Source organism: Sapajus apella, unplaced genomic scaffold (genome assembly GCF_009761245.1).
Source record: "Sapajus apella isolate SASKATOON/1434 unplaced genomic scaffold, GSC_monkey_1.0 scaffold8, whole genome shotgun sequence".
Classification (NCBI taxonomy): domain Eukaryota; kingdom Metazoa; phylum Chordata; class Mammalia; order Primates; family Cebidae; genus Sapajus; species Sapajus apella.
This window is the reverse complement of record NW_022436948.1, coordinates 6,551,784-6,575,309: the sequence shown is the minus strand read 5'-3', so window position 1 is coordinate 6,575,309 and position 23,526 is coordinate 6,551,784. Positions and strand designations below refer to the sequence as shown.

Below are 23,526 nucleotides of genomic sequence, written 5' to 3'. Positions count from 1 at the left end.
AGTTATTTGCTAAGGTTGGGTATCTCCTAATTGGCAAAGTCAGGATGGGATCCCAGGGATTCTGAGCATGGAGCCTGTGTTTACAACTATTATGCCAAACAAGACCATTTTCAAATATCTGAGAGAAATTACTATCAATCTAGAATTCTAGAGCCAGCTAGCAATCATTGAAGAGTGAGTGCAAAATAAATGGAAAGTAGTAGACCCTCAATGAAAAAGATTACTAAAAATAAAATAAAATGAAACACAGACTATATAAAATAAAATAAAATGAAATAAAATAAAACAATGAAGACCAGTTATGGGCAATAAATGAGATCAAATGCAATGCAGGACACAATGCCATGTGACCTGGGAAAGGGTGACTGGAGTCCACATTGTGATGTTTTTGCATTGCACAGGAGGCTGAGAGAGATTGTACTAACTATGGATTTTGTAAGTCACGTATGCCTAGTCTAATTTTTTTTTTTTTTGAGACAGAGTCTCGCTGTGTCACCAGGCACCAGGCTGGAGTGCAGTGGCGATCTCGGCTCACTGCAACCTCTGCGTCCCAGGTTCAAGCAATTCTCCTGCCTCAGCCTCCTGGGTAGCTGGGACTACAAGCACACACCACCACGCCCAGCTAATTTTTTTTGTATTTTTAGTAGAGATAGGGTTTCACCATGTTGGCCAGGATGGTCTCGATCTCTTGACCTCGTGATCCGCCCGCCTCAGCCTCCCAAAGTGCTGGGATTACAGACTTGAGCCACCGTGCCTGGCCTGCCTGGTCTAATTTTTAAAGAAAACTAGCAAAAGGATAGAAAGAAAATAATTTCCAAACTAATCTAGGGAAAAATGGGAATGGAGGAAAGTTGATTTATCTAATAATTATTTTGGTATAAGTATTCAGAGTTGTATTGATTTTCTTTTCCTGGGATTTTATTTTTGGGTGTGAATTTACATGTGACCTTCATGTTGAGAGGAAGGACGCCAACCTTCATTGAGTGCCTAGTCTATGCCTGGTGTTTTGCATATGTGATTGGAGTCAATCTTCACAGTAAGCCTGTAAGGGAATTAGTATTATTCCCTGTTTACAGATAAATAAACTACTCAGAGAGTTTATATAACTTGCTCACAATCATACAGCTTTTGTGAGCCAGAAAATTACTTCAAAGTCAAGTGTCTGACTCAAAGTCTAGGATATTTCTCCACTTTACTGGAATTTCCAAACCAATGAGGAGCAGAAAGCTCTGAAAAGCAGCTCTGAAATCTCAGTGTGCCCTCAACCGAGGGAGTATCCTGGATAAAGAATCGCTGTGCTCTATTCTTGTGCAAATGTGGAAAGGCCCTTGTGAAATAGAAGGTGCAAATTCTTTTAAAATCTAGGTGGTCTTTTGCCAGTGTTTATCTTCTCAGGCAGCAGATGTTACTATGTGAAGGGATCCAGGACCTCTTTTTTTAATGTAAGGAGAAAAAAAGCAGGCAGTCTTTTTACTAATACGTAAGAATCTCCGAACTTGGCTTTTCACCCAAGACCCACAAAAACCCCAGTGCACTTGTACCGTAAGGGCTGCTTTCCACATGGCTCTGGCCCTGCTGTCAGAAGGGCATGTCTCTACTTCTGCTGCCTTCCTGAGAGGTGCCAGATGCTCTATGTGATATGGCTTGGATTTGTGTCCCCAACCAAATCTCGTGTTCAGTTGTAATCTCCAATGTTGGAGGTGGGTCCTGGTGGGAGGTGATTGGATCATGGGGGGGGTTTTGAAACTGTCTTTGGAAAATTATAACTGAGGAAATTGTGACGGTGAAAGAGATCAGACCTAACTGACTCTACTTTGCTTCTAACCCTTAAGCTGTGCTTGTGCATTCCTGGGCATAGGCTGAACTCACTTTGGGGTGGAATTCAGTTAATGGTTTGATTCTGAAACAAAATTGGTAATGTCCCTTTTCCAAAAAGACCCTCTTTTTGTCTACCAGTCTGCCTTTGCAGGACTAACATATTAGCTGCAAGATTAGAAATTACAATTTAAGAGTTACGCAGCCTCTGGCTCTAAGAGTCTGGACCTCCCCAAACTACTCCTGGGGATAACACCACTATTGGAAAACGTTAAGATCAGTGCTTGAGATATTTTGCAGACCCTGCACTCGATGGATCAGCTGACACCACCCAGACCTGTAATCTGGCCCAACCAGATCTGCCATCGCACCCAGGAAAAGAAGACATCAAGAAAGCCTAACTTTGATCCGCTGTGAATCCATCTCCAGCCTGACCAATCGAATCTGCACTCCCGGCTTCCCAAGCCCCTACCCGACAAATTATCTTTAAAAGCTCTGATTCCTGAATGCTCAGGGAGGCTGATTTAAGTAGTAATAAAACTCTGGTCTCCCGCACAGCTGGCTCTGAGTGAATTACTCTTTCACCACTGCAGCCGGCTCCGAGTTACTCTGCCCCGTCTTGATAAATTGGCTCTGTCTAGGCAGCGGGCAAGGTGACCCCATTGGGCAGTTACAATTGTCTCATGAATGGTTTGGAGCCATCGCCCTTGGTTGTGGCAGTGGTGAGTTCTTGTAAGACCTGGTTATTCACAAGTGTGTGGTAGCTCCCCCTTCTCTCTCTTCCCCCTGCTCTGGTCATGTAAAATGTGTGCCTGCTTCTTGCTCTCCTTCTGCTGTGACTGAAAGTTTCCTGAGGCGTCCCCAGAAGCTGTCAAGCTTCCTGTACAGACAGGGAGCTGTGAGCCAATTAAGCCTCTTTTCTTTATAAATTACCCAGTCTTGGTATTTATTTATACCAACGTGAGAATGGACTAGAAAACTGCCCTTTTCCCTTTTAACCCTATATGCCGTGACTGATCTTAAGATTTGAGTTAGCGATGAAGGATCAAAATACATCTCTACCTATGGCTTCACATCTTGTGCTCTGGATTTCAGCCTATCCTGTACTCATTCATTCATTCATTCATTCATTCATCCAGCACTGTCTAAGGGCCACTGTGTGCCAGGCCTGTTTCTCAGTGAACCTGCACATAACCCTTAGGTCCGAGGCTGTCAGAGGGGCTTGCCCAAGGTTATGAACTTGTGAACAGAAGAGAATTGTCTTTCGATTCATTTTATAGGGCTCCTCCCACTTTACAAGTATTCATTTTATTATCTCCTCTCTGTTCTTGACAAATCTACATGTTGTCTCAGTAGATATGGTGCAATACTTCCTGCACTTTGTCAAGGGAGGAGTGCAGTTTGCTTTTCTGTAACTCTTTTTTTTTTTCCCTGGAAACATTTGACCTGCTGTGTGTCTGGCCAAGCACTGCCATGGATGTCAGTCCTGGGACCAAGCAGGTGGGATTCCCAGACATTGCCAAGGGGAAGGACAGCTCAAGCTGGTTTCTTGGCCTGGCAGGACCCTAGCTGTAGGGACACTGGTGAGAGTACAGGCTCTGGAACTGGCTCTTGGGGGATCTGGAAGGACAGCAGGCTCAGCAGAGGGCGGCCTGAAGGCCTATGTCCTAGGGAAGTAGGTTGGATGAATGGATGTGAATCAGAACAGAGCCGTGTAGCTTGAAGGCTGTCCAGGAAGTGAGACAATCTGAGCAGAAATGGGCTCTGCGTGGCCTAGTTTTGCCAGTGCAGTCTGAGCTGCTGCCTGCTGCGTCTACGTCCTGCCTCACTGAGTGTCTGTGCTTTCTTTAACGTGGAGTTGATTTTTTTTTTTTTTTTTGAGACAGAGTTTCACTCTTGTTACCCAGGCAGAAGTGCAATGGCGCGATCTCGGCTCACTGCAACCTCCGCCTCCCGGGTTCAGGCAATTCTCCTGCCTCAGCCTCCTGAGTAGCTGGGATTACAGGCACGCACCACCATGCCCAGCTAATTTTTTGTATTTTTAGTAGAGACGGGGTTTCACCATGTTGACCAGGATGGTCTCGATCTCTTGACCTCGTGATCCACCCGCCTCGGCCTCCCAAAGTGCTGGGATTACAGGCTTGAGCCACCACGCCCGGCCTGAAGTTGATTTTGAAAGCTGACTTAGCAATAAGCTGTTCCTTTTTTTACTGATGCTTTTTAAATGATGACATAAATGCAAGGTGGGCAGGTGGGGCTAGGGACAGTTACCTACCTCTTAGGAGGAGGTGGGAGAGGTATTTGATGCTGCTGCCCCTGCTGGACACTTAGTATCCCGGCCAGGGGGACAAGGTCTAGGCCGAGAGCTGTGAACAGATGCCTACACCACCAGCAGGTGGGAGTCCCTGGAAAAGTGTGTGAATGACATCTATTGGAAATGCGTGTGGGTAGACGTGGGGCAGTCCTGCGAGGGGCCCGTAGAGAGCAGTCGGGATGTTCTGGCTACGCTGGTTTTGTCATTTATTATATGGCGTTGGCAATGCAGGGGGTAACCTTTGATCTTAGTAAAGCCAAACTTAAAGGGCAAATTCTCCATCTGTAGGTAACTTTGTAGCTAATCACAGGGCAGCTCAAGAGTGTTCAGAAACGAGGTGTTCTATCACATGGGTGTGCTAGCAGAATAAGGGCCCTGCAAAGATCCACGTCTTCATCCCTGGAAACTGTGACTGTGTTAGGTCACATGGAAAGGGAGATTGAAACTGCAGATGACAATCGGTTTGGTAATCAATTAACATTAAATTAGGGAGGTGATCTTGGATTATCCAGGTAGGCCAATTAGAATCATGAGGGTCCTTAAAGGTGAAAGAGGGAGGCAGAAGGACCAGAGAGGGTGACAATGTAGGGAGGACTCAACTGGCTGTTGCTGGCTTTGAAGATGGAGGAGCATGAGGTGGCCTCCAGAAGCCAGAAATGGCAAGAAAACGAATTCTCCCGGAAAGCGTCCAGAAAGGAAGGTCGCCCTGCTGCTGTCTTGATTTTAGCAGAACCTGACCACGCTAGCACCATGGTATCAGACTTCCAGCCTCCAGAACTGTGAGGAATAAATTTCTGTTTTTACAAGGCATCCAGTCTATGGTACTTTCTTATAGTAGCACAAATCAATAATCTAAGCTTCCACCTTAAGAAACTAAACAAATAAATTAAGCCAAAAACAAATAGAAAGAAAATATCGACTATTCTAAAGTTTATTCGGAAAGGCAAAGGAACTCTAATAGCCAAAACAATTGGCTCACAGCTGTAATCCCAGCACTTTGGGAGGCAGAGAAGGGTGGATTACATGAATCCAGGAGTTCGAGACCAGCCTGACAAATATGGTGAAACCTTGTCTCTACAAAAAATACAAAACTTAGCTGGGCACAGTGACGTGTGCCTGTAGTCCCAGCTGAGCCTGGGAGGTTGAGGCTGTAGTGAGCTGAGATCATGCCACTGTACTCCAGTCTGGGTGACAGAGTGAGACCCCGTGTCAGAAAAAAAAAAAAAAAAGAATAGGAAGAGCCACTCTATCCAATTTCAAGATTTATTTTATAGCTATAGTAATCAAGATAGTATGTTATTAGGGGAGGAGTAGACACATAGATCAATGGGAATAGAATAGATAACCCAGAAATAGACCCACGCAAGTATGGCCTATTGATATTTTTTAACTTTTAAGTTCAGGGGTACAAGTGCAGGTTTGTTATCTAAGTACACTTGTGTTATGGAGTTTTGTAGTATGGATTATATTGTCACCCAGGTATTAAGCCTAGTGCTGATCAGTTGTTTTTCCTGATCTCCTTCTCCCAACCTCCACTCTCTGAAAGGCCCCTCTATGTGTCCATGCGTTCTCATCATTTAGCTCCCACTTATAAGTGAGAACATGCAGTATCTGGTTTTCTGCCCCTGTGTTAGTTTGCTAAGAATAATGGCCTCCAGCTCCATCCATGTTCCTGCAAACATGATGTCATTCTTTTTTACGGCTGCATAGTATCCCATGGCGTATATGTACAAGAAAATGTGGCACATATGCACCATGGCTTATTGATTTTTGACAAAGGTGCACACGTAATTCAATGAATGAAAGATTGTCATTTAGGTAAACAGTTTAGTTAAGTAATTAGACATCCATAGGCATAAAAGTAAGGCTTGGTTTAAGACTTACACTTTATTTAAAAATTAACTCAAAATGGATTGTGGCTTTAAATGTAAAATTTAAAACTATAAAACATTTAGAAAGAAACACAGGAGAAAATCTTTGAAATCCAGAGCTAGGCAGAGTATTCTTGGACTTGACACCAAAGGTAGAATCCATAAATGGAAATATTGATAAACTGGACTTTGTCCAAATTAAAAACTTTTCCTCAGTGAAAGACCCTATTAAGAGGATGAAAAGAGACGCTACACACAGGGAGATAATATTTTAAAGCCACATATCTGCCAAATAACTGGTGTACATAAAGTTAAAATCCTAATATGTTATTTATGTGTACATACATACACATATTTATATAAAGAACTTTCAAAACACAACAGTAACAATATAAGCAATGGAATTAGAGCTGGACCAATGACATAAAGAGACATTTCATGAAGTGGACATACAGATGGTAATAAACACATGAAAAGGTGCTCATTACCTTTCTGGAAATTCACAGTGGGCTATCACAACACGCCTATCACAATGGCCAAAATAAAACACTACCACCAAATGCCTACAATGACATGGGGACAAGGGGTCACTCGTGTTACTGTCGGAATGTATAAAATGATGCAGACACTCTGGAAAACAGTTATAAGAATTAATCCCTCGTATAGAAATATCATTTATTCAAAATCAGTTTATGATTTGTTTTTTTGAGACAAGAGTCTCGTGCTGTTGCTCAGGCTAGAGTGCACAGGTGCAATCACGGCCCACTGTAGCCTTGACCTCCTGGGCTCAAGCGATCCTCCCACCTCAGCCCCCTGAGTAGATGGGACCATGGGCATGAGCACTACACAGTTAATTTTTTTGATTATTTTCCCCTGTAGAGATGAGGTCTTACTCTATTGCCCAGGCTGGTCTCAAACTCCTGGGTTCAAGTGATCCTCCTGCTTTGGCCTCCCAAAGTGTTGGGATAACAGGCATGAGCTGGCACGCCTGGCCCAAATTCAATTCAGTTGAACACATTTTTGTAATCTTAAAATGTGTAGGCCGGGTGCGGTGGCTCAAGCCTGTAATCCCAGCACTTTGGGAGGCTGAGGCGGGTGGATCACAAGGTCAAGAGATCGAGACCATCCTGGTCAACATGGTGAAACCCCGTCTCTACTAAACTACAAAAAATCAGCTGGGCATGGTGGCGCGTGCCTGTAATCCCAGCTACTCAGGAGGCTGAGGCAGGAGAATTGCCTGAACCCAGGAGGCGGAGGTTGCGGTGAGCCGAGATCACGCCATTGCACTCCAGCCTGGGTAACATGAGTGAAACTCCATCTCAAAAAAAAAAAAAAAAAAAAAAAAAATGTGTAACAGCCATGTTAGTTTAAGACCAGGGAAAATTAATATAGGAGATTAAAAAGTTCAGATTAAGCTTTCTATGAGGTAGTAAATCAAACGTACATAAATTAGACTATTATACTACTATTATTTTTATACTATCATTAAATCGAAGAACAGGCAGATTATCAAAGTGGCCTAATTTTTTTTGAGATAGAGTCTTGTTGTATTGCCCAGGCTGGAGTACAGTGGTGTGATTACTACTCACTGCAGCCTTGCACTCCTGTGCTTGACAGATTCTCCTATCCCAGCATCCTGAGTAGCTGCGACTACAGGCAAATGCCACCTTGCCTGGCTAATTTTTTGTAGAGACAAGTTCTCACTATATTGCCTAATCTGGCATTGAACTCCTGACCTCAGGTGATCCTTCCTCCTTGGCCTTCCAAAGTGCTGGGATCACAGGTGTGAGCCACCATATCTGGCCTCAAAATGGTCTAATTTAGAATGATTCATCTTTTTTTTTTTTTTTTTGAGATGAAGTTTCATTCTCGTTGCTGAGGTTGGAGTGCAATGGCGTGATCTTGGCTCACTGCAACCTCCGCCTCCTGGGTTCAAGCGATTCTCCTGCCTCAGCCTCCCAAGTAGCTAGGATTACAGGTGCTTGCCACCACACCTGGCTAAGTTTTTATATTTTAAGTAGAGACGCGGTTTCACCGTTTTGGCCAGGCTGGTCTCGAACTCCTGACCTTCAGGTGATCCACCCACCTTGGCCTCCCAAAGTGCTGAGATTACAGGCATGAGCCACCACACCCAGACAGATTCATCATGATTAAACATTGTTTAATTGTTTGAGGAATTTCTGTCTATATGGATATGTGTGTATAGGTCTCTCTCTTTAAATTGCTAGCAGTGGTGATTCAGCTGTGTCCCTTCTTATGACCCAAATACGATTAGCCAAGGCTTTTAAACCAACTCTAGCTAAATCTTACTTTTTGCTTTCAGAACATCAGTCTCAACAAGAATGTCTTACTTAAAAGAATCAAAACATTTGAAGCATTAGGAGTTCATTTTTTTCCTTTTTTTCTGTTTAAAATTTATATAAGTGCTTACGAGTCTGTATAAAGCTTTTATTACAAGAAACTTTGTAATTTGATGTATTATTTTTCCATTTAGTGTTAACTCTACCTATTGGAACTAGATAAATCTAGAATTTGTAGGTAATGGCCAATGGAGAATTGACATAGTTTCTTCTTTTTTTTTTCCCATTTATTTATTTTATTGCATTTTAGGTTTTGGGGTACATGTGAAGAACATGCAAGATTGTTGCATAGGTACACATGTGGCAGTGTGATTTGCTACCTTCCTCCCCATCACCTACATCTGGCATCTCTCCCCTTGCTAGCTCTCCCCAGCTCCCCACCCCCCACCGTCCCTCCCCTATTTCCCCGCAACTGACCCCAGTGTGTAGTGCTCCCCTCCCTGTGTCCATGTGTTCTCATTGTTCAACACCCGCCTATGAGTGAGAACATGCGGTGTTTGTTCTTCTGCTCTTCTGTCAGTTTGCTGAGAATGATGGTTTCCCGGTTCATCCATGTCCCTACAAAGGACACAAACTCATCGTTTTTGATGGCTGCATAATATTCCATGGTGTATATGTGCCACGTTTTCCTTGTCTAGTCTATCATCGATGGGCATTTGGGTTGGTTCCAGGTCTTTGCTATTGTAAACAGTGCTGCAATGAACATTCGTGTTCATGTGTCCTTATAGTAGAACGATTTATAATCCTTTGGATATATACCCAGTAATGGGATTGCTGGGTCAAATGGAATTTCTATTTCTAGGTCCTTGAGGAATCACCACACTGTCTTCCACAATGGTTGAACTAATTTACACTCCCACCAACAGTGTAAAAGTGTTCCTATTTCTCCACATCCTCTCCAGCATCTGTTGTCTCCAGATTTTTTAATGATCACCATTCTAACTGGCGTGAGATGGTATCTCAATGTAGTTTTGATTTGCATTTCTCTGATGACCAGTGATGATGAGCATTTTTTCATATGTTTGTTGGCCTCATGTATGTCTTCTTTTGTAAAGTATCTGTTCATATCCTTTGCCCACTTTTGAATGGGCTTGTTTGTTTTTTTTTCTTGTAAATCTGTTTTAGTTCTTTGTAAATTCTGGATATCAGCCCTTTGTCAGATGGGTAAACTGCAAAAATTTTTTCCCAATCTGTTGGTTGCCGATTCACTCTAATGACTGTCTCTTTTGCCGTGCAGAAGCTGTGGAGTTTTTAGGTCCCATTTGTCTATTTTGGCTTTTGTTGTCAATGCTTTTGGTGTTTTGGTCATGAAGTCTTTGCCTACGCCTATGTCCTGAATGGTTTTGCCTAGATTTTCTTCTAGGGTTTTTATGGTGTTAGGTCTTATGTTTAAGTCTTTAATCCATCTGGAGTTAATTTTAGTGTAAGGTGTCAGGAAGGGGTCTAGTTTCTTCTTTCTGCACATGGCTAGCCAGTTTTCCCAACACCATTTATTAAACAGGGAATCCTTTCCCCATTGCTTGTTTTTGTCTGGTTTGTCAAAGATCAGATGGTTGTAGATACGTTGTGTTGCCTCCGAGACCTCTGTTCTGTTCCTTTGGTCTATATCTGTTTTGGTACCAGTACCATGCTGTTTTGGTTACTGTAGCCTTGTAGTATAGTTTGAAGTCCGGTAGTGTGATGCCTCCCGCTTTGTTCTTCTTGCTTAGAATTGACTTGGCTATGCAGGCTCTCTTTTGGTTCCATATGAAGTTTAAGGTGGTTTTTTCCAGTTCTGTGAAGAAGGTCATTGGTAGCTTGATGGGGATATCGTTGAATCTGTAAATTACTTTGGGCAGTATGGCCATTTTCACGATATTGATTCTTCCTAACCATGAACATGGAATGTTTCTCCATCTGGTTGTGTCCCCTCTTATTTTGTTGAGCAGTGGCCTGTAGTTCTCCTTGAAGAGGTCCTTTACATTCCTTGTTAGTTGTATTCCTAGGTATTTTATTCTCTTTGTGGCAATTGTGAGTGGAAGTTCGTTCTTGATTTGGCTCTCTTTAAGTCTGTTATTGGTGTATAGGAATGCATGTGATTTTTGCACATTGATTTTGTATCCTGAGACTTTGCTGAAGTTGCTTATCAGTTTCAGGAGCTTTTGGGCTGAGACAATGGGGTCTTCTAGATATACAATCATGTTGTCTGCAAATAGAGACAATTTGACTTCCTCCTTTCCTATTTGAATGCCCTTTATTTCTTTTTCTTGCCTGATTGCTCTGGCTAGATCTTCTAGTACTATATTGAATAGGAGTGGTGAGAGAGGGCATCCTTGTCTACTGCCAGATTTCAAGGGCAATGCTTCCAGTTTTTGTCCATTCAGTATGATATTGGCTATTGGTTTGTTGTAAATAGCTTTTATTATTTTGAGATATGTTCCATCAACACCTAGCTTATTGAGGGTTTTTAGCATAAAGGGCTGTTGAATTTTGTCAAAGGCCTTCTCTGCATCAATTGAGATAATCATGTGGTTTTTGTCTTTGGTTCTGTTTATGTGGTGAATTACATTTATAGACTTGCATATGTTGAACCAGCCTTGCATCCCCAGGATGAAGCCGACTTGATCATGGTGGATAAGCTTTTTGATGTGCTGTTGCAATCGGCTTGTCAGTATTTTATTGAAGATTTTTGCATCTATGTTCATCATGGATATTGGCCTGAAGTTTTCTTTTCTTGTTGAGTCTCTGCCGGGTTTTGGAATCAGGATGATGTTGGTCTCATAAAATTATTTGGGAAGAATTCCCTCTTTTTGTATTGTTTGGAATAGTTTCGGAAGGAATGGTACCAGTTCCTCTTTGTATGTCTGGTAGAATTCGGCTGTGAACTCTTCTGGACCTGGGCTTTTTTTGGGTGGTAAGCTCTTAATTGCTGCCTCAACTTCAGACCTTGTTATGGATCTGTTCAGGGTTTCGACTTCTTCCTGGTTTAGGCTTGGGAAGAGGCAAGTGTCCAGGAGTTTATCCATTTCTTCCAGGTTTACTAGTTTATGTGCATAGAGTTGTTTGTAATAATCTCTGATGATGGTTTGAATTTCTGTGGAATCTGTGGTGATATCCCCTTTATCATTTTTTATTGCATCAATTTGGTAATTCTCTCTTTTCTTTTTTATTAATCTGGCTAGTGGTCTATTTTGTTGATCTTTTCAAAAAACCAGCTCCTGGATTTACTGATTTTTTGAAGGGCTTTTTGTGTCTCTATCTCCTTCAGTTCTGCTCTGATCTTAGCTATTTCTTGTCTTCTGCTAGACTTTGAGTTTTTTTTATCTTGCTCCTCTAGCTCTTTCAATTTTGATGATAGGGTGTCAATTTTTGATCTCTCCTTGCTTCTCATGTGGGCACTTATTGCTGTATATTTTCCTCTAGAGACTGCTTTAAATGTGTCCCAGAGATTCTAGTATGTTGTGTCTTCATTCTCGTGGGTTTCGAAGAACATCTTTATTTCTGTCTTCATTTCACTGTTTATCCAGCAGAATTGACATAGTTTCCTAAGGAGCGGTGCAGGTGGCATTAACAGTTTCAAGCTCAGCCATCCTAGGCTGAGCACACCAGGTACATAGAAGAGTTTCCTTCTGCAGATTAAGTCCTCAGAAAGGTGGCCATTGTCCATCTTCTGACATATCACAGACAAACCAAAAACAAACTAAGACTGGAACCTCAAAAGACAAAACTCTAGAGTGGGTGCAGTGTATGCTGCTCGGGTGATGGGCGCGCCAAAATCTCACAAATCACCACTGAAGAACTTACTCATGTAACCAAACAAACACCACCTGTTCCTCAATAATCAATGAGAATACAAAATTAAAAAATAATAAAACAGAGTCTCACAGGAGACTGCTGATCAGAGTCACACAACAAGGCACGAGCTATGTATGGTATTTGGACAGCTTAGCTTCAACGCAGCAAATTGTAGTTTCAGTGAGAAGTCCATGAGCACTCTGTGCTCAGCTGCCTCTGCAAGGCACCCAGGCTGCAGGAAAGTTGGAAGACCAAGCTCAGCTCTTAAGGGCTCCAGGAGCTGTGCTTTTCTGCTTTACATGTCCCAGCTGGGCAATCTCAGTGGACTCACCAGACCGTCTAAGAATAAAACAAAGACCACCAGTGCTAAATAACACAAAGTTATCTTTATCATTTTGACAGAGAAAGCAATATATGCCAGTGAAGAAATTTATTGAGTGGTGTAATGATTAACTTTATGTGTCCACTTGGCTAGGCCATTCTTTGCTCCAACAATATAAAGACAGTTTTTATATATCATTAACATTTAGGTCAACAGATTTTGAGTTAAGAAAACTCCATGATGTGGGTGGGTCTCCTCCAGTCAAGGCCGAAATACTGACCTCCCCTGTGCAAGAAGAAATTCTGCTGCCAGATTGCTTTTTTTATTTTTATTTTTATTTTTTTCTTGAGACAGGGTCTTGCTCTGTCACCTAGGCTGGAGTGCAGTGGTGTGTTCATGGCTCACTGGAGCCTCAACCTCTTGGGCTCAAGCAATCCTCCCATGTCAGCCTCCTGAGTAGCTGGGATTATAGGCATGTGCCGCCATGCCCAGCTAGTTTTTATTTTTATTTTTGTAGAGATAGGGTCTTGCTATGTTACCCAGGCTGGTGTCAAACTCCTGAGCTCAAGTGATCTTCCCAGCTTAGCCTTCCAAAGTGCTGGAATTACAGGCATGAGCCAGCATGCCTGGCCCAGACTGCCTTTCAATGCAAACTTTCCCTGGGTCTCTATACTTGATGGCCAGCTCTGCAGATTTTGGACTTGCCAGCCCCCAAAATTGTGTGAGTCAATCCTTAAAATTTGTCTCTCTCATTCCCTTCACATCCTATTTTTTCCGTTTCTCTGGAGGACTCTGGGTAATACAACTAGTTTGCTGAATAGAAAATTCTGGGGGTTTTAACTGCTGGAATGGAGAATTTCACAGTGATTATGCTAATTAAGCATTGACTTTTGTCTTCTAGACAGGATGAAATGATTCCATGGGTCTATATGCAGACTGTCAAAATAATTCCCATTGCTCATCGTTCAGGAAATTGTCTTCCATGAAGTCCAGTGGGTTCTGACATCCCAGGTCCCAGATGCTCATACTGCAGCTGGTTAGAGCCAGCTGAGATAAAGCACAACATCCATTTTGATAATGACTTGGCAAATGCTGCTGTAAGTGGGAAGATTTTATTTCCTCTAATTTTCCACCAAGATTTCTAACTATTATATACCCAGCATACCTGCGTTCTCAATAAGAATTGTGTTTTCTTTTTCCTTTAAGATTCAATAGCCACAAATTGCCACACAGGGAAATAAAGCAAGAGCAAAAGGAAGGCAAGAAGTAATCATTAAAGAAATGAAATAAGATTTTTCTCTCTTTTCCATCAGTGAGCTGATGTATTTTAATGTCAACCATGACCAGAGACAATTGGGGTGTGAAGGCTTAGGATTTGGGTCCTGTTCATACTTCCTGAATCCTCCATCTTGTTATGGCAGCTCACCCAGACTAAGAGGCTAAGACAGTCTCCTTTGGACCATCGACAGAGGGGAGCCAGCCTGGCTTCTCTGACCTAATAATTTTGCTCAGTGAAAGGTAACACCAGGCCAAAGACATCTTGACTCCATCCTTTACTTGTGTTTTCTTGTAAAATGTAGAGCCTGCCATGTCCTGACTTTAAGTCTTTTGGGGTTTTTCTCAGTGGCTGCACGATCATATTCTAATTCTTCAGAAAGTCATTCAAAAATCTTCACCTTGTGTGGCCAGGTGCAGTGGCGCACACCTGTAATCCCAGCACTTTGGGAGGCTGAGTTGGGAGAATCTCTTGAGGCTGGGAGTTCAAGACTAGCCTGGCCAACATGATAAAACCCTGTCTCTACTAAAAATACAAAAAACTAGCCAGCGAGGTGGTACATGCCTGTAGTCCTAGCTATTTGGGAGGCTGAGGCAGGAGAATCGCTTGAACCTGGGACATGGAGATTGCAGTAAGCCTAGATCTCACCACTGCACTCCAGCCTTGGTGGCAGAACGAGACTCTGTCTCAATAATAATAATAATAAAAATAGCATTCACATTATAGCCCTGGGCTCCTTCTCTTCCCATATCACTTTCCACTCTATGTCCTCTGTCTTCTAGTACATGGGCCCCGTATTAGTCCATTTTCGTGCTGCTACGAAGAAAAACTTGAGACTAGGTAATTAATAAAGGAAAGAGGTTAAACTGACTCACAGTTCCACAGGGCTAGGGAGGCCTCGAGAAACTTAGAATCATTGCGGAAGTGGAAGCAAACTTGTCCTTCTTCACACGGCTGCAGGAAGGAGAGTCCTTAGTAAAAGGGGGAAGCTCCTTACAAAACCTTCAGCTCTTGTGAGAACTCACTTATCACAAGAACAACATGAGGGTAACCGCCCCATGATTCAATTACCTCCCATGAGGTCCCACCCCCAACACATGGGGGTTACAATTTGGATTACAATTAAAGATGAGATTTGGGTGGGGACAAAGAGCCAGACCATATCAGGCCCTGTGTGGTTGGCAGAATAATGGCCCCCCAAGATACCTGCCCTCTGATCCCTGACACCTGTGAATATGGCACATTACATGGCAAAAGGGGCTTTGCAGGTAGAATTAAGGATGCAGATCTTAAAACGGGGAGAATATCCTGGCTGATTCATGTGGGTCCAGTGTACTCACATGCACTCTTAAAGACAACAGAGGGAGGCAGACAGGCCATAGAGAGTGGAAGAGGTGGGAGAGAGTCGCAGTGCAAGAGGGGCTCTTTCCACGGGTGCTGGCTGTCAGGATGAGATGGACCATGAGCCAGGGAGGGCAGGTGGCCTCCAGATGCTGAAGGCAACCCCAGCCAGCAAGGAAACAAGGACTTCATTCCCACAAACCCACACAGCTGGATTCTGCCAGCAACCCCAATGAGCCTGGATGTGGATTCTCTCCCAGAGCTCAGCCCTGTTGACACCTTGATTTTGGCCTTGAGAGATGAAGCGCAGAAGCCAGCAGAGCCTGTGAGATTTCTGACCTCCCCCGGGAAGTGTAAGATAATACACTTGTCTTGTTTTAAACTATACAAGTAGCAGTTTATTCTGGCAGCCATGGGAAACATTGCCCCTACACGTCCTTATTTGCATGCCTTCTTGCGTGCTGATGCTGCTGTGGGGAACACCTGTTCTCTAGCTTGCCACTAAGTTAAAATCTCACCTGTCCTGGAAGGCCCAGCTTTCACGGCCATCCCTGAGCAACACTGCCCTGCCCCTGATGACACAGCAGAATGAATTACGTTCTTCTCTGTGCTTGAAGAATTTTGCTTCCATCTCAACATAGTGCACGTGCTGAGTGGTTAGCATCTACGCAATGGTCGCCTTTTGCTGCACTCTGACGCTTGTCCCTAGCCCAGTGCCTGATAGTCTGTCAATCAGGTATTTATTGGGAGGCTATGTTGTGCCACACAGACGTGTCATAGGTGCTAGGTATACAGGGCTGCCTAAATCAGACCCAGGGCCTTTCATTCTGTCCTGGACCTCCTAGGCTACACATATTCACTGCCTCATAAACATCTGCTAAGTTAATTAAACTAAGACCTCCTGGGGACAAGGAAGCCATAATCACCAGGAAGCAGGATTAGCCTGGTCTCTCTGTCAGGGCAGCCTCATGTGTATGCACACACGAGTCTTCTGCACCGTGGACCATCTGCCGTCTGCGGGAAGATGTGGGGCACCGGGAATGCTCATCGTGGGGTTGTGTTTGGTTCAGCCATGATTTGCCTGGGCCATAATAGAGTGCTGCTTTCCTTTTTCTCCTCGAACTTCTTTTTATAAAGTGACTGCGATAACATTTACACACATTGTTTCCAAAGGGCTTTTTTCACATTCGTCATGACGTTTAATCTTGATGACAGGGACATGGATGAACCTGGAAACCATCATTCTCAGCAAACTGACAGAAGAGCAGAAGATCAAACACCGCATGTTCTCACCCATAGGCGGGTGTTGAACAAGGAGAACACATGGACACAGGGAGGGGAGCACTACACACTGGGGTCAGTTGGGGAGAAATAGGGGAGGGACGGTGAGGGGTAGGGAGCTGGGGAGAGATAGCAAGGGGAGAAATGCCAGATGTAGGTGATGGGGAGGAAGGCAGCAAATCACACTGCCACGTGTGTACCTATGCAACAATTTTGCATGCTCTTCACATGTACCCCAAAACCTAAAATGCAATAAAATAAATAAATGGGGAAAAAAATCTTGATGACAAACCTAGGGTGCACGCGGAAGTAAAGCAAAGAAAATGTTTGATGGATTATAATTGCATAGCTGTTTTATTCAGTCTTTCCTGCTGGAAAGTCCCTACTAATATAAGTTAATCATTAGCCAAGCTGCTAATTGGCTAGGCTTTTTAAAAAAATATAGGCATTTACAAAAAATAGCTCAAGCTAAGTTTTGCTTATGTTTGCAAATCAGGCAAGATCTAAATCTCTTAGGAGGCCTAACTGGCTTTGTGTTTGCTCAGTAGAGTATCCAACCACTTCTGGCTTGGAGCTGTTTGGATTGATGTTTTTACAAATAAACTCTAAACTTTTATGGTACCTCAGTTTACCGTTTAACAGAGGCCTCAGAAGAAATCCACCCTGCTGACCCCTCGATCGCAGACTTCTAACCTCCAGAACTGTGGGCAGATAAATGCCTGTTAGTGAAACTGCCCAGTCCGTGGGTCTTATGGCAGCCCAAGCAAATGAACCTACTTGCCTGTGGCTTTAAGTTCCCTTCCATTCCTGGCCTCTCTGACCCCCACTGTCTACTTTAATCGCTGTGACCAAGTCCCCATCTCCATGGTGCAGGTGGGGGCCAGGCTGGCTCAGCAGGGCCTTGAGCTGGCACGGGGTAGCCCCAAGGCTGAAGAGTCACCAGTGATGAACAGAGACACAGAGAGTAAATTAAGTCGGGCTGAGCTGGAAGCTGGATGGAAGAGTCAGGGCCTCAATGCCAGAGAAGAGGCAGGAAGCATTTCCTGTGCAGCAGGGGCGGTGGGATGGATAGAAGCCTCAGCATGTGGACAACAGCCAGGAAATGGAGGCTCCTGGAGTGTGCCGGGAAAGAGGCTGAGGTTTCCAGCTGCTTGCCCCAGCGGTTACCTCTGTGCGCAGTTGACCTTGCTAGCCAGAGGTGAAGCAGCCTGGCTGGGAAAGCTAGGAGGAGATTCCCCCCCTAGCTGCGGTGACATCTTTCCCCATGCTCTTTTGAGTCATGATTCACACATTTCTCTTCTTTCTGCTGGGAGCCTTTTACAGGCTGGGACTGCTTCTTCCTTAAGGACCTCCAGGATGCACTCTGTACCTCAGCATCCAGCACTGCTCGGGACACAGTAACTCCCTGTAGATGCAGGTTGAACAAAGAGATCAACGAGGAAATCAGTTTGCAACTACCACTTTCTTTTCAGTTTTACGACTTTCGTCTGCAATGCACAATCGGTTTGGTGGAATGACCGGCCAAGATGGCAAAGCCAGGAGGAATTTGCAGCAGAGATTTTTACCCTCATTTTCGATTTAGTGGGGTCAGGTAACCTGAGGGTGATGCTGGAGGACAGCAGATAAAAGCATTCTTGCTTCCGAAGGTTTCAAGAGCTCTGGAGACAGGTCAGGCACGAAAACTGTGAAAATGATGGCTCGTCCTGTAGAACTCTACAAGGAAGAATTGGGCTGAGTAAATTATTGAATAGCAACTTTTTCTTTTCTTTTTTTTTTTTTTCCAATGGGAAGCTGAACATTTCAGAACAGCTATTATTATCACTAAAAAAATAGATGTCTAAAATTTATAGGGCTCCGTTTAGAGATTGGAAGATCTAGGCGTTAATCACTTAAACAATTTTCTAATTCTATAAAATAAGATTAATGATGTGTCTTTTTTGTGATCCCTTTTCTAAGATTAAAACCTTTGATGTGGAAAATGTTCGTTGCTGCTCCTATTTCGAGGCCTGGGTGAATTACTTTACCGTCTCTGTCTGTGACAGACCCCTGAGTCCACTGCAAAGTTCTACCTTCCCATTTATTGGGTTTCCTAGATTTTCTAAATATATTGATTTAACTCTAATGGTTTGATTTATTCCAGAACTTTATTCACTAACTGCACGGCACTGCACTTTCTTACACAAGGGAGTTCTTTCATGGTTGACAGTGGAATTATTGTCAATCATCAATAGGAATACATGAACATGTCCTGTTTATAGTTCCGTAGGTAGAACTTGGATAATATGCGGGATCCTGACTTGTTTGCATGAGGCTCCCAATGAGGATGTATGGTTGAAATTTTAAGTGTAATTCAGTGGATAAGCAAGAAATAATCATTCAGAGGATCATTCCCCAAAGTCCGCTTATTGTGACCCAGGATTAAAGTAAGTGGCGAAGTCAACAAAAATACCAACGTCCAAATATGGATCAAGCCTCCCCCCTCTGAACTACCCCCGCCCCACTCCAAACTACCCCTCTCCCACTCCTGGAGCTTCATTGTGGCCGGAGGCTGCTGTCCCAGGCCATGCTGCAGCCTTAGACACTGCCCACTCATGAGACAGACCTGTGTTGTGTCTCAGCACACAGCGTAATGTGCGACTCCTTCTGCAAATATCACTCTAGTTTCAATATGGCTCTTCCATAATTTAACCTGAATGACTGATGTTGGTTGTATTCAGCGATGGGGGAGAGAAACTAGAGAACAAAAAGAAGAGCTGCTTCTTGCTCTTTTCTCCCTCCTCAGCCAGTCTGATGCAGAAGGTCAGCTCCTAGAGGAGTGAGCAGGCCGGGAGGCCTTCAGCATCCACTCGTGGACGACTTAACACTTACGTGGTAGCACCACGCGAAGTTCGTGAACATAAAAGCAAATCACATTGGATCCTCTCCCCCAGTTGAGATGAGCAGCATGCAGGGCAAGGGACAGCCACCCCCACAGTGCATCGAGCTGTGTGCTGCTGCAGAAGGGGGACAGACATGCCTAGGGGCAGGGGAGAGAGAGAAGGGCGCATGGGAGGTGGGTTTTGATGGCTGAACAGGAGTTTCCTAGAGCCTGGGGAAAGGAAGTGTGGGTAGGACAGAAACAAATAATACTAGAGTTCTGTGTCACAAATGGTGGACGGTCAGCATGGCTGGTGGGAGGGGCTGTGCAGCACCCAGTCAGCAGTAAGGCTGGGTGGGCAGCTCGGGGGCAGACCGTGAATGGGCTTTCTTGTGTGCATGGCTCTTGCCAGGCATAATCACGGTTTTCAAGAGAGGACTTGATTGAAATAGATCAAATTCTTCTAATGTGGAGCTCAGGAGGGAGACCAGGTATGGGGGGGCTGCAAAGCGCCTGCCAGAAATGGTGAGGCCTGGGGTGAGAAGAAGAGGCTGGACCCAAATGGAGAAGCTGGACCCAAAAGACATGCTTAGGGAGAAGTGACTGCAATTTGGGAGCGAGTGAGAGGGGAGACCTGCAGCTTCTGATTGGAGTGCCGGGTGGATGGTGACCCTGCACCCAGAAAAGCAGTCACAGAAGGTCCAGCGGGCTGGTGGGGAAGCCGGCGGAAAGGCCCCCGAGGCATCTGCCTGCCTTCTCTGCTTTTCACCCCTTTCCCTGCCCTCGTCAGCCTTGTAAGCCTTGGTGAGCATCTGGGAACTGCCGGGAGAGGCAGAGCCATGGCCCAAGCGTTGCCCAGCTCGGAGGGGTGCCCAGGAGGAGTGTGGCCTGGAGAAGCCTGCCCACGCCTCCTTCTGTGGATGCCAGCGGTGGCTTGTGCATTCTGTCAGCCTGTGCCAGTCCACGGTACAGCGGCTGGGTCTCATCTGAGCAAGGACATTTAGAGCTTCCTGCTTTCCTCTTTTCTTTAGACAAGGCATATGGCAAACTCAGTCCTTCCCCAGCTGCTTCTGGGGGGAGGTTGTGGCAAAGCACGATGTGCTGCGGTAGCCTGCTTCAGGGAGAGAGGGATCTGTGCCTGGAAAGCGTGTCACGAAGAGTTGGCTTTTCTTAAAACACTCACATTTCTTTCCTAGCAGAGTTGTCATTTTCTGCCGTCTGGGCTCTGGTGACGGTGTGGTCTGACTCCACAGATGTCAGAAACTCAAGGTTCTGCAAAGACTTTCACTTCTCAGGTTCCAAAGGCTCAACAAGCTTCCCGTCGTCTGTGTTCATGGACTTAAATTTCATGTTGTCAAATGAGTATCAGGTAACGGCAGAAATAACACGTATCACACATTTATTGATTTATTTCCCTTGGATTTATTTATTTTAGAACACCATTACCCAAAGCAGAGCTCTTGAAACTCTAGTTCTACAACATGATCTTTGAAAAATGGGTTTCATTTCCAGATGCTAGGAAAATATTGAATTCCCGACGCTCCTCTTGCACATCCATTCTCAACTCACAGTAAAGGCTCTGAGAAGGCCTGCATTATAACATTGTGCGGACAGGGTCTCCCCAAGTTGTCATGCATGAAATCCTAGACTCTGCTTAGTGGTTTTTGTTTTTATTCTAAATGCATTTTGAACAGCCAGTGTACTGACTTCCATGAAGGCTGCCCTAAAATGCACAAACGATGCAAGACTTTCTAAGTCATGTTGTTGAGTTGTAGAAGAGGAAGAAATTTGGAAAATGGGCTGCAGGCTTTTCCTGGCCCTAAAAGGAAGATCTCACTCTTTTTTCCATTGACCTCCCTTTTCCATTTTTACTTTGCCTTTAATTAATTTTTCTTATTTCTCTTCACCCCATTTCTTGGTGTTCTGCCTCAGATGAAAGTAGAGTGATTAGTTCCTTATCTCCCTTTTAAAGGAATTTCATCTGGCTTCCAGCTCAGGGGCTAATTATGGCTTTATGGATTTCCTTCTTTGAAATACATCTACACTAAATACTGCCAGCTTCTCACTCACTTCAGGGTAAAGTGGGAAGCTCTGTATGCCTAATTCTTCCCCTTCTCTGTAGAGTCATACTATTCATGATGAAAAGGGGGAGTGGCGGCTGGGTGTGGTGGCTCATGCCTGTAATCCCAGCACTTTGGGAGGCTGAGGCGGATGGATCACCTGAGGTCAGGAGTTTGAGACCAGCCTGGACAACATGGTGAAACCCCATCTCTACTAAAAATACAAAAAGTTAGCCAGGCATGGTGGTGGGTGCCTGGAATCCCAGCACTCTGAGAGGCTGAGGTGGATGGATTACGAAGTCAGGAGCTCAAGACCAGCCTGGCCAAGATGGCGAAACCCCGTTTCTACTAAAAATACAAAAATTAGCCAGGCGTGGTGGCGTGTGCCTGTAATCCCAGCTGCTTGGGAGGTTGAGGCAGAGAATTGCTTGAACCGGGGAGGCGGAGGTTGTAGTGAGCCGAGATCGCGCCACTGCACTCCCAGCCTCTGGGAGACAGAGTCTCGCTCTGTCTCAAAAAACAAACAAACAAAAAAAAAAAAAGATATTTTTTCCAGAATATTTGGCTCCTTTTCCACAGCTTCTCATCTTGACCTTGGTATTTATTCTTAAGTTGATTTATCTGGTTCTGGACCTCTTGAACAGCAGTGGTTTCTACCTCAGCAGTACTGAAGAACAAAAACTCCCAGAGGTGACAGCATCTGTCAGAGGACGTAGCCACCACCAGTTCCTCTTGGTAAAAGATGCATTTTGAGGTTGTCCAGTCACTTGGCGCCTGGAGGGTGATGGTGACTGGTTTCCAAGCTCTGATTTCTGAATGCTGTCATTTTGCATCCCCGTCCTTATTCTTGAAGTTTGTTGGGTCCACTTCTGAGGAGTTTTATGATATCCTGAGCTCAGCACTGAAGGTTGCTTATCATGAGCTGTGAAGTTTTGACTTTATGATGACTGCCAGAATGATTCTGTATATTGACTAGATGATCTGCTGGTTTGATCTCCGGATTCATCAGAATACCTGGATCTGGCCCTAGCCGCAGTGGCCCTGCTGTGAGAGCCGTCTTGATCATCTTCTTCAGTTTCTTCTTCAGAGAAACTGACCTTCTATTGGACACTGGTGGCTTCTAATTCATTCATTTTCATATTTCCATTTGTTTTGTATGTTGAATCAGATTCTTGGGCTTCATAAGCCGGGGCTGACATAAGTGGATGACAAGATCTTCACTCACCACTGGAGCCTCTTGTGTGCCCCTGACAGTGTTCTTTGAGACGGTTTGGCTGAAATCACTTTGGGAAGATGGTTTATCATCTTCCGAGGAATGAGAGTCCCACAGGCCACTCCTGGTTGTTGTGGGAGACGGCTGTGGCGGAGGCTGCTGTGAGTGCTGCTGCTGAAGGCAGGTAGCCCTTCGTGTCGTCATCTCCTCGGCTTCCTGGGGTCGCGGCTGCCTCTGCTGCCTAGGCTGAAGGTAGTACGTGCTTTCTCTCACTTCCGGGGTTTTCTAAATTGACATCTAATTCTTTTTCCCAGGCTTTACTCAATAAAGCCAATCATGATAAATCATGGAAAACAGAGCCCTCACATCAGTGTTATCAATTCACCAAGCACAGCTAGCACTTTTTACTTTGTTTTGGAGATCCAAAAATGCTTCTGGGCTAGACCCTCAAATAGCAGAGTGAGCAAGAGGTTCCGGGGGGAACTTAGAGGTCTGGGTCCCGGTTCCCAGCCCCCCACTTCCTAGTGATGAGCTCCTGAGTCACTACCAAATGACCAGTGCTAACATGGACTGAGGGTTTACCAGGTGCCCGTCGAAGTTTAAAACCCCTTTCCTGCATCTCCACTGTGGACATGGGACAGTGAGTTGACAAGAGGAGCTCAGTCACCAGCGAACCTCAATTTCATCTGTGCAGTAATAACGCCTCTCTCCCATCCCGGCCGGTGGGATTATTGGAAGCTTGCGTGACATTGAGTGTCTAGAAAGTGCTTTGAAAGCTGCAGCATTCTGGTGGATGAAAGTAGGAGGCCCTCATATTCTCACTTAAAAGCTTCTGGTTGACACCTGATTTCTCCCCTTTGCAGGAAGCTGACAAGAAGCATGCTGCTGAGTGATCCTGGATTCCCATCCCCCACACCCGCACACCCACGTGTGGGCCCAGCCAGTGAGGAGAAGTCTAATAGGCAGGAGGAGGGGAGACACAGGGAGCGTCCGCGGTAAGTCACGGGAAGCCACCTGCACTCTGACTTCTTTTAGCTTCCTC

General features: G+C 44.7%; 1 protein-coding gene and 1 pseudogene across 1 annotated transcript; both read right to left on the bottom strand.

Moving 5' to 3' along the window:
- The window catches only part of LOC116551041, a 30,853-nt pseudogene extending 14,732 nt beyond the window's left edge, over positions 1–16,121 (bottom strand).
- Positions 16,122–19,549: 3,428 nt separating this feature from the next.
- LOC116551040 (torsin-1A-interacting protein 1-like) lies at positions 19,550–22,688 on the bottom strand. The gene is given in 4 exon segments (XM_032277239.1): positions 19,550–20,236; positions 21,797–21,948; positions 21,951–22,371; positions 22,497–22,688. Coding segments are annotated over 4 exon segments (1,452 nt in total).
- Positions 22,689–23,526: the final 838 nt, after the last annotated feature.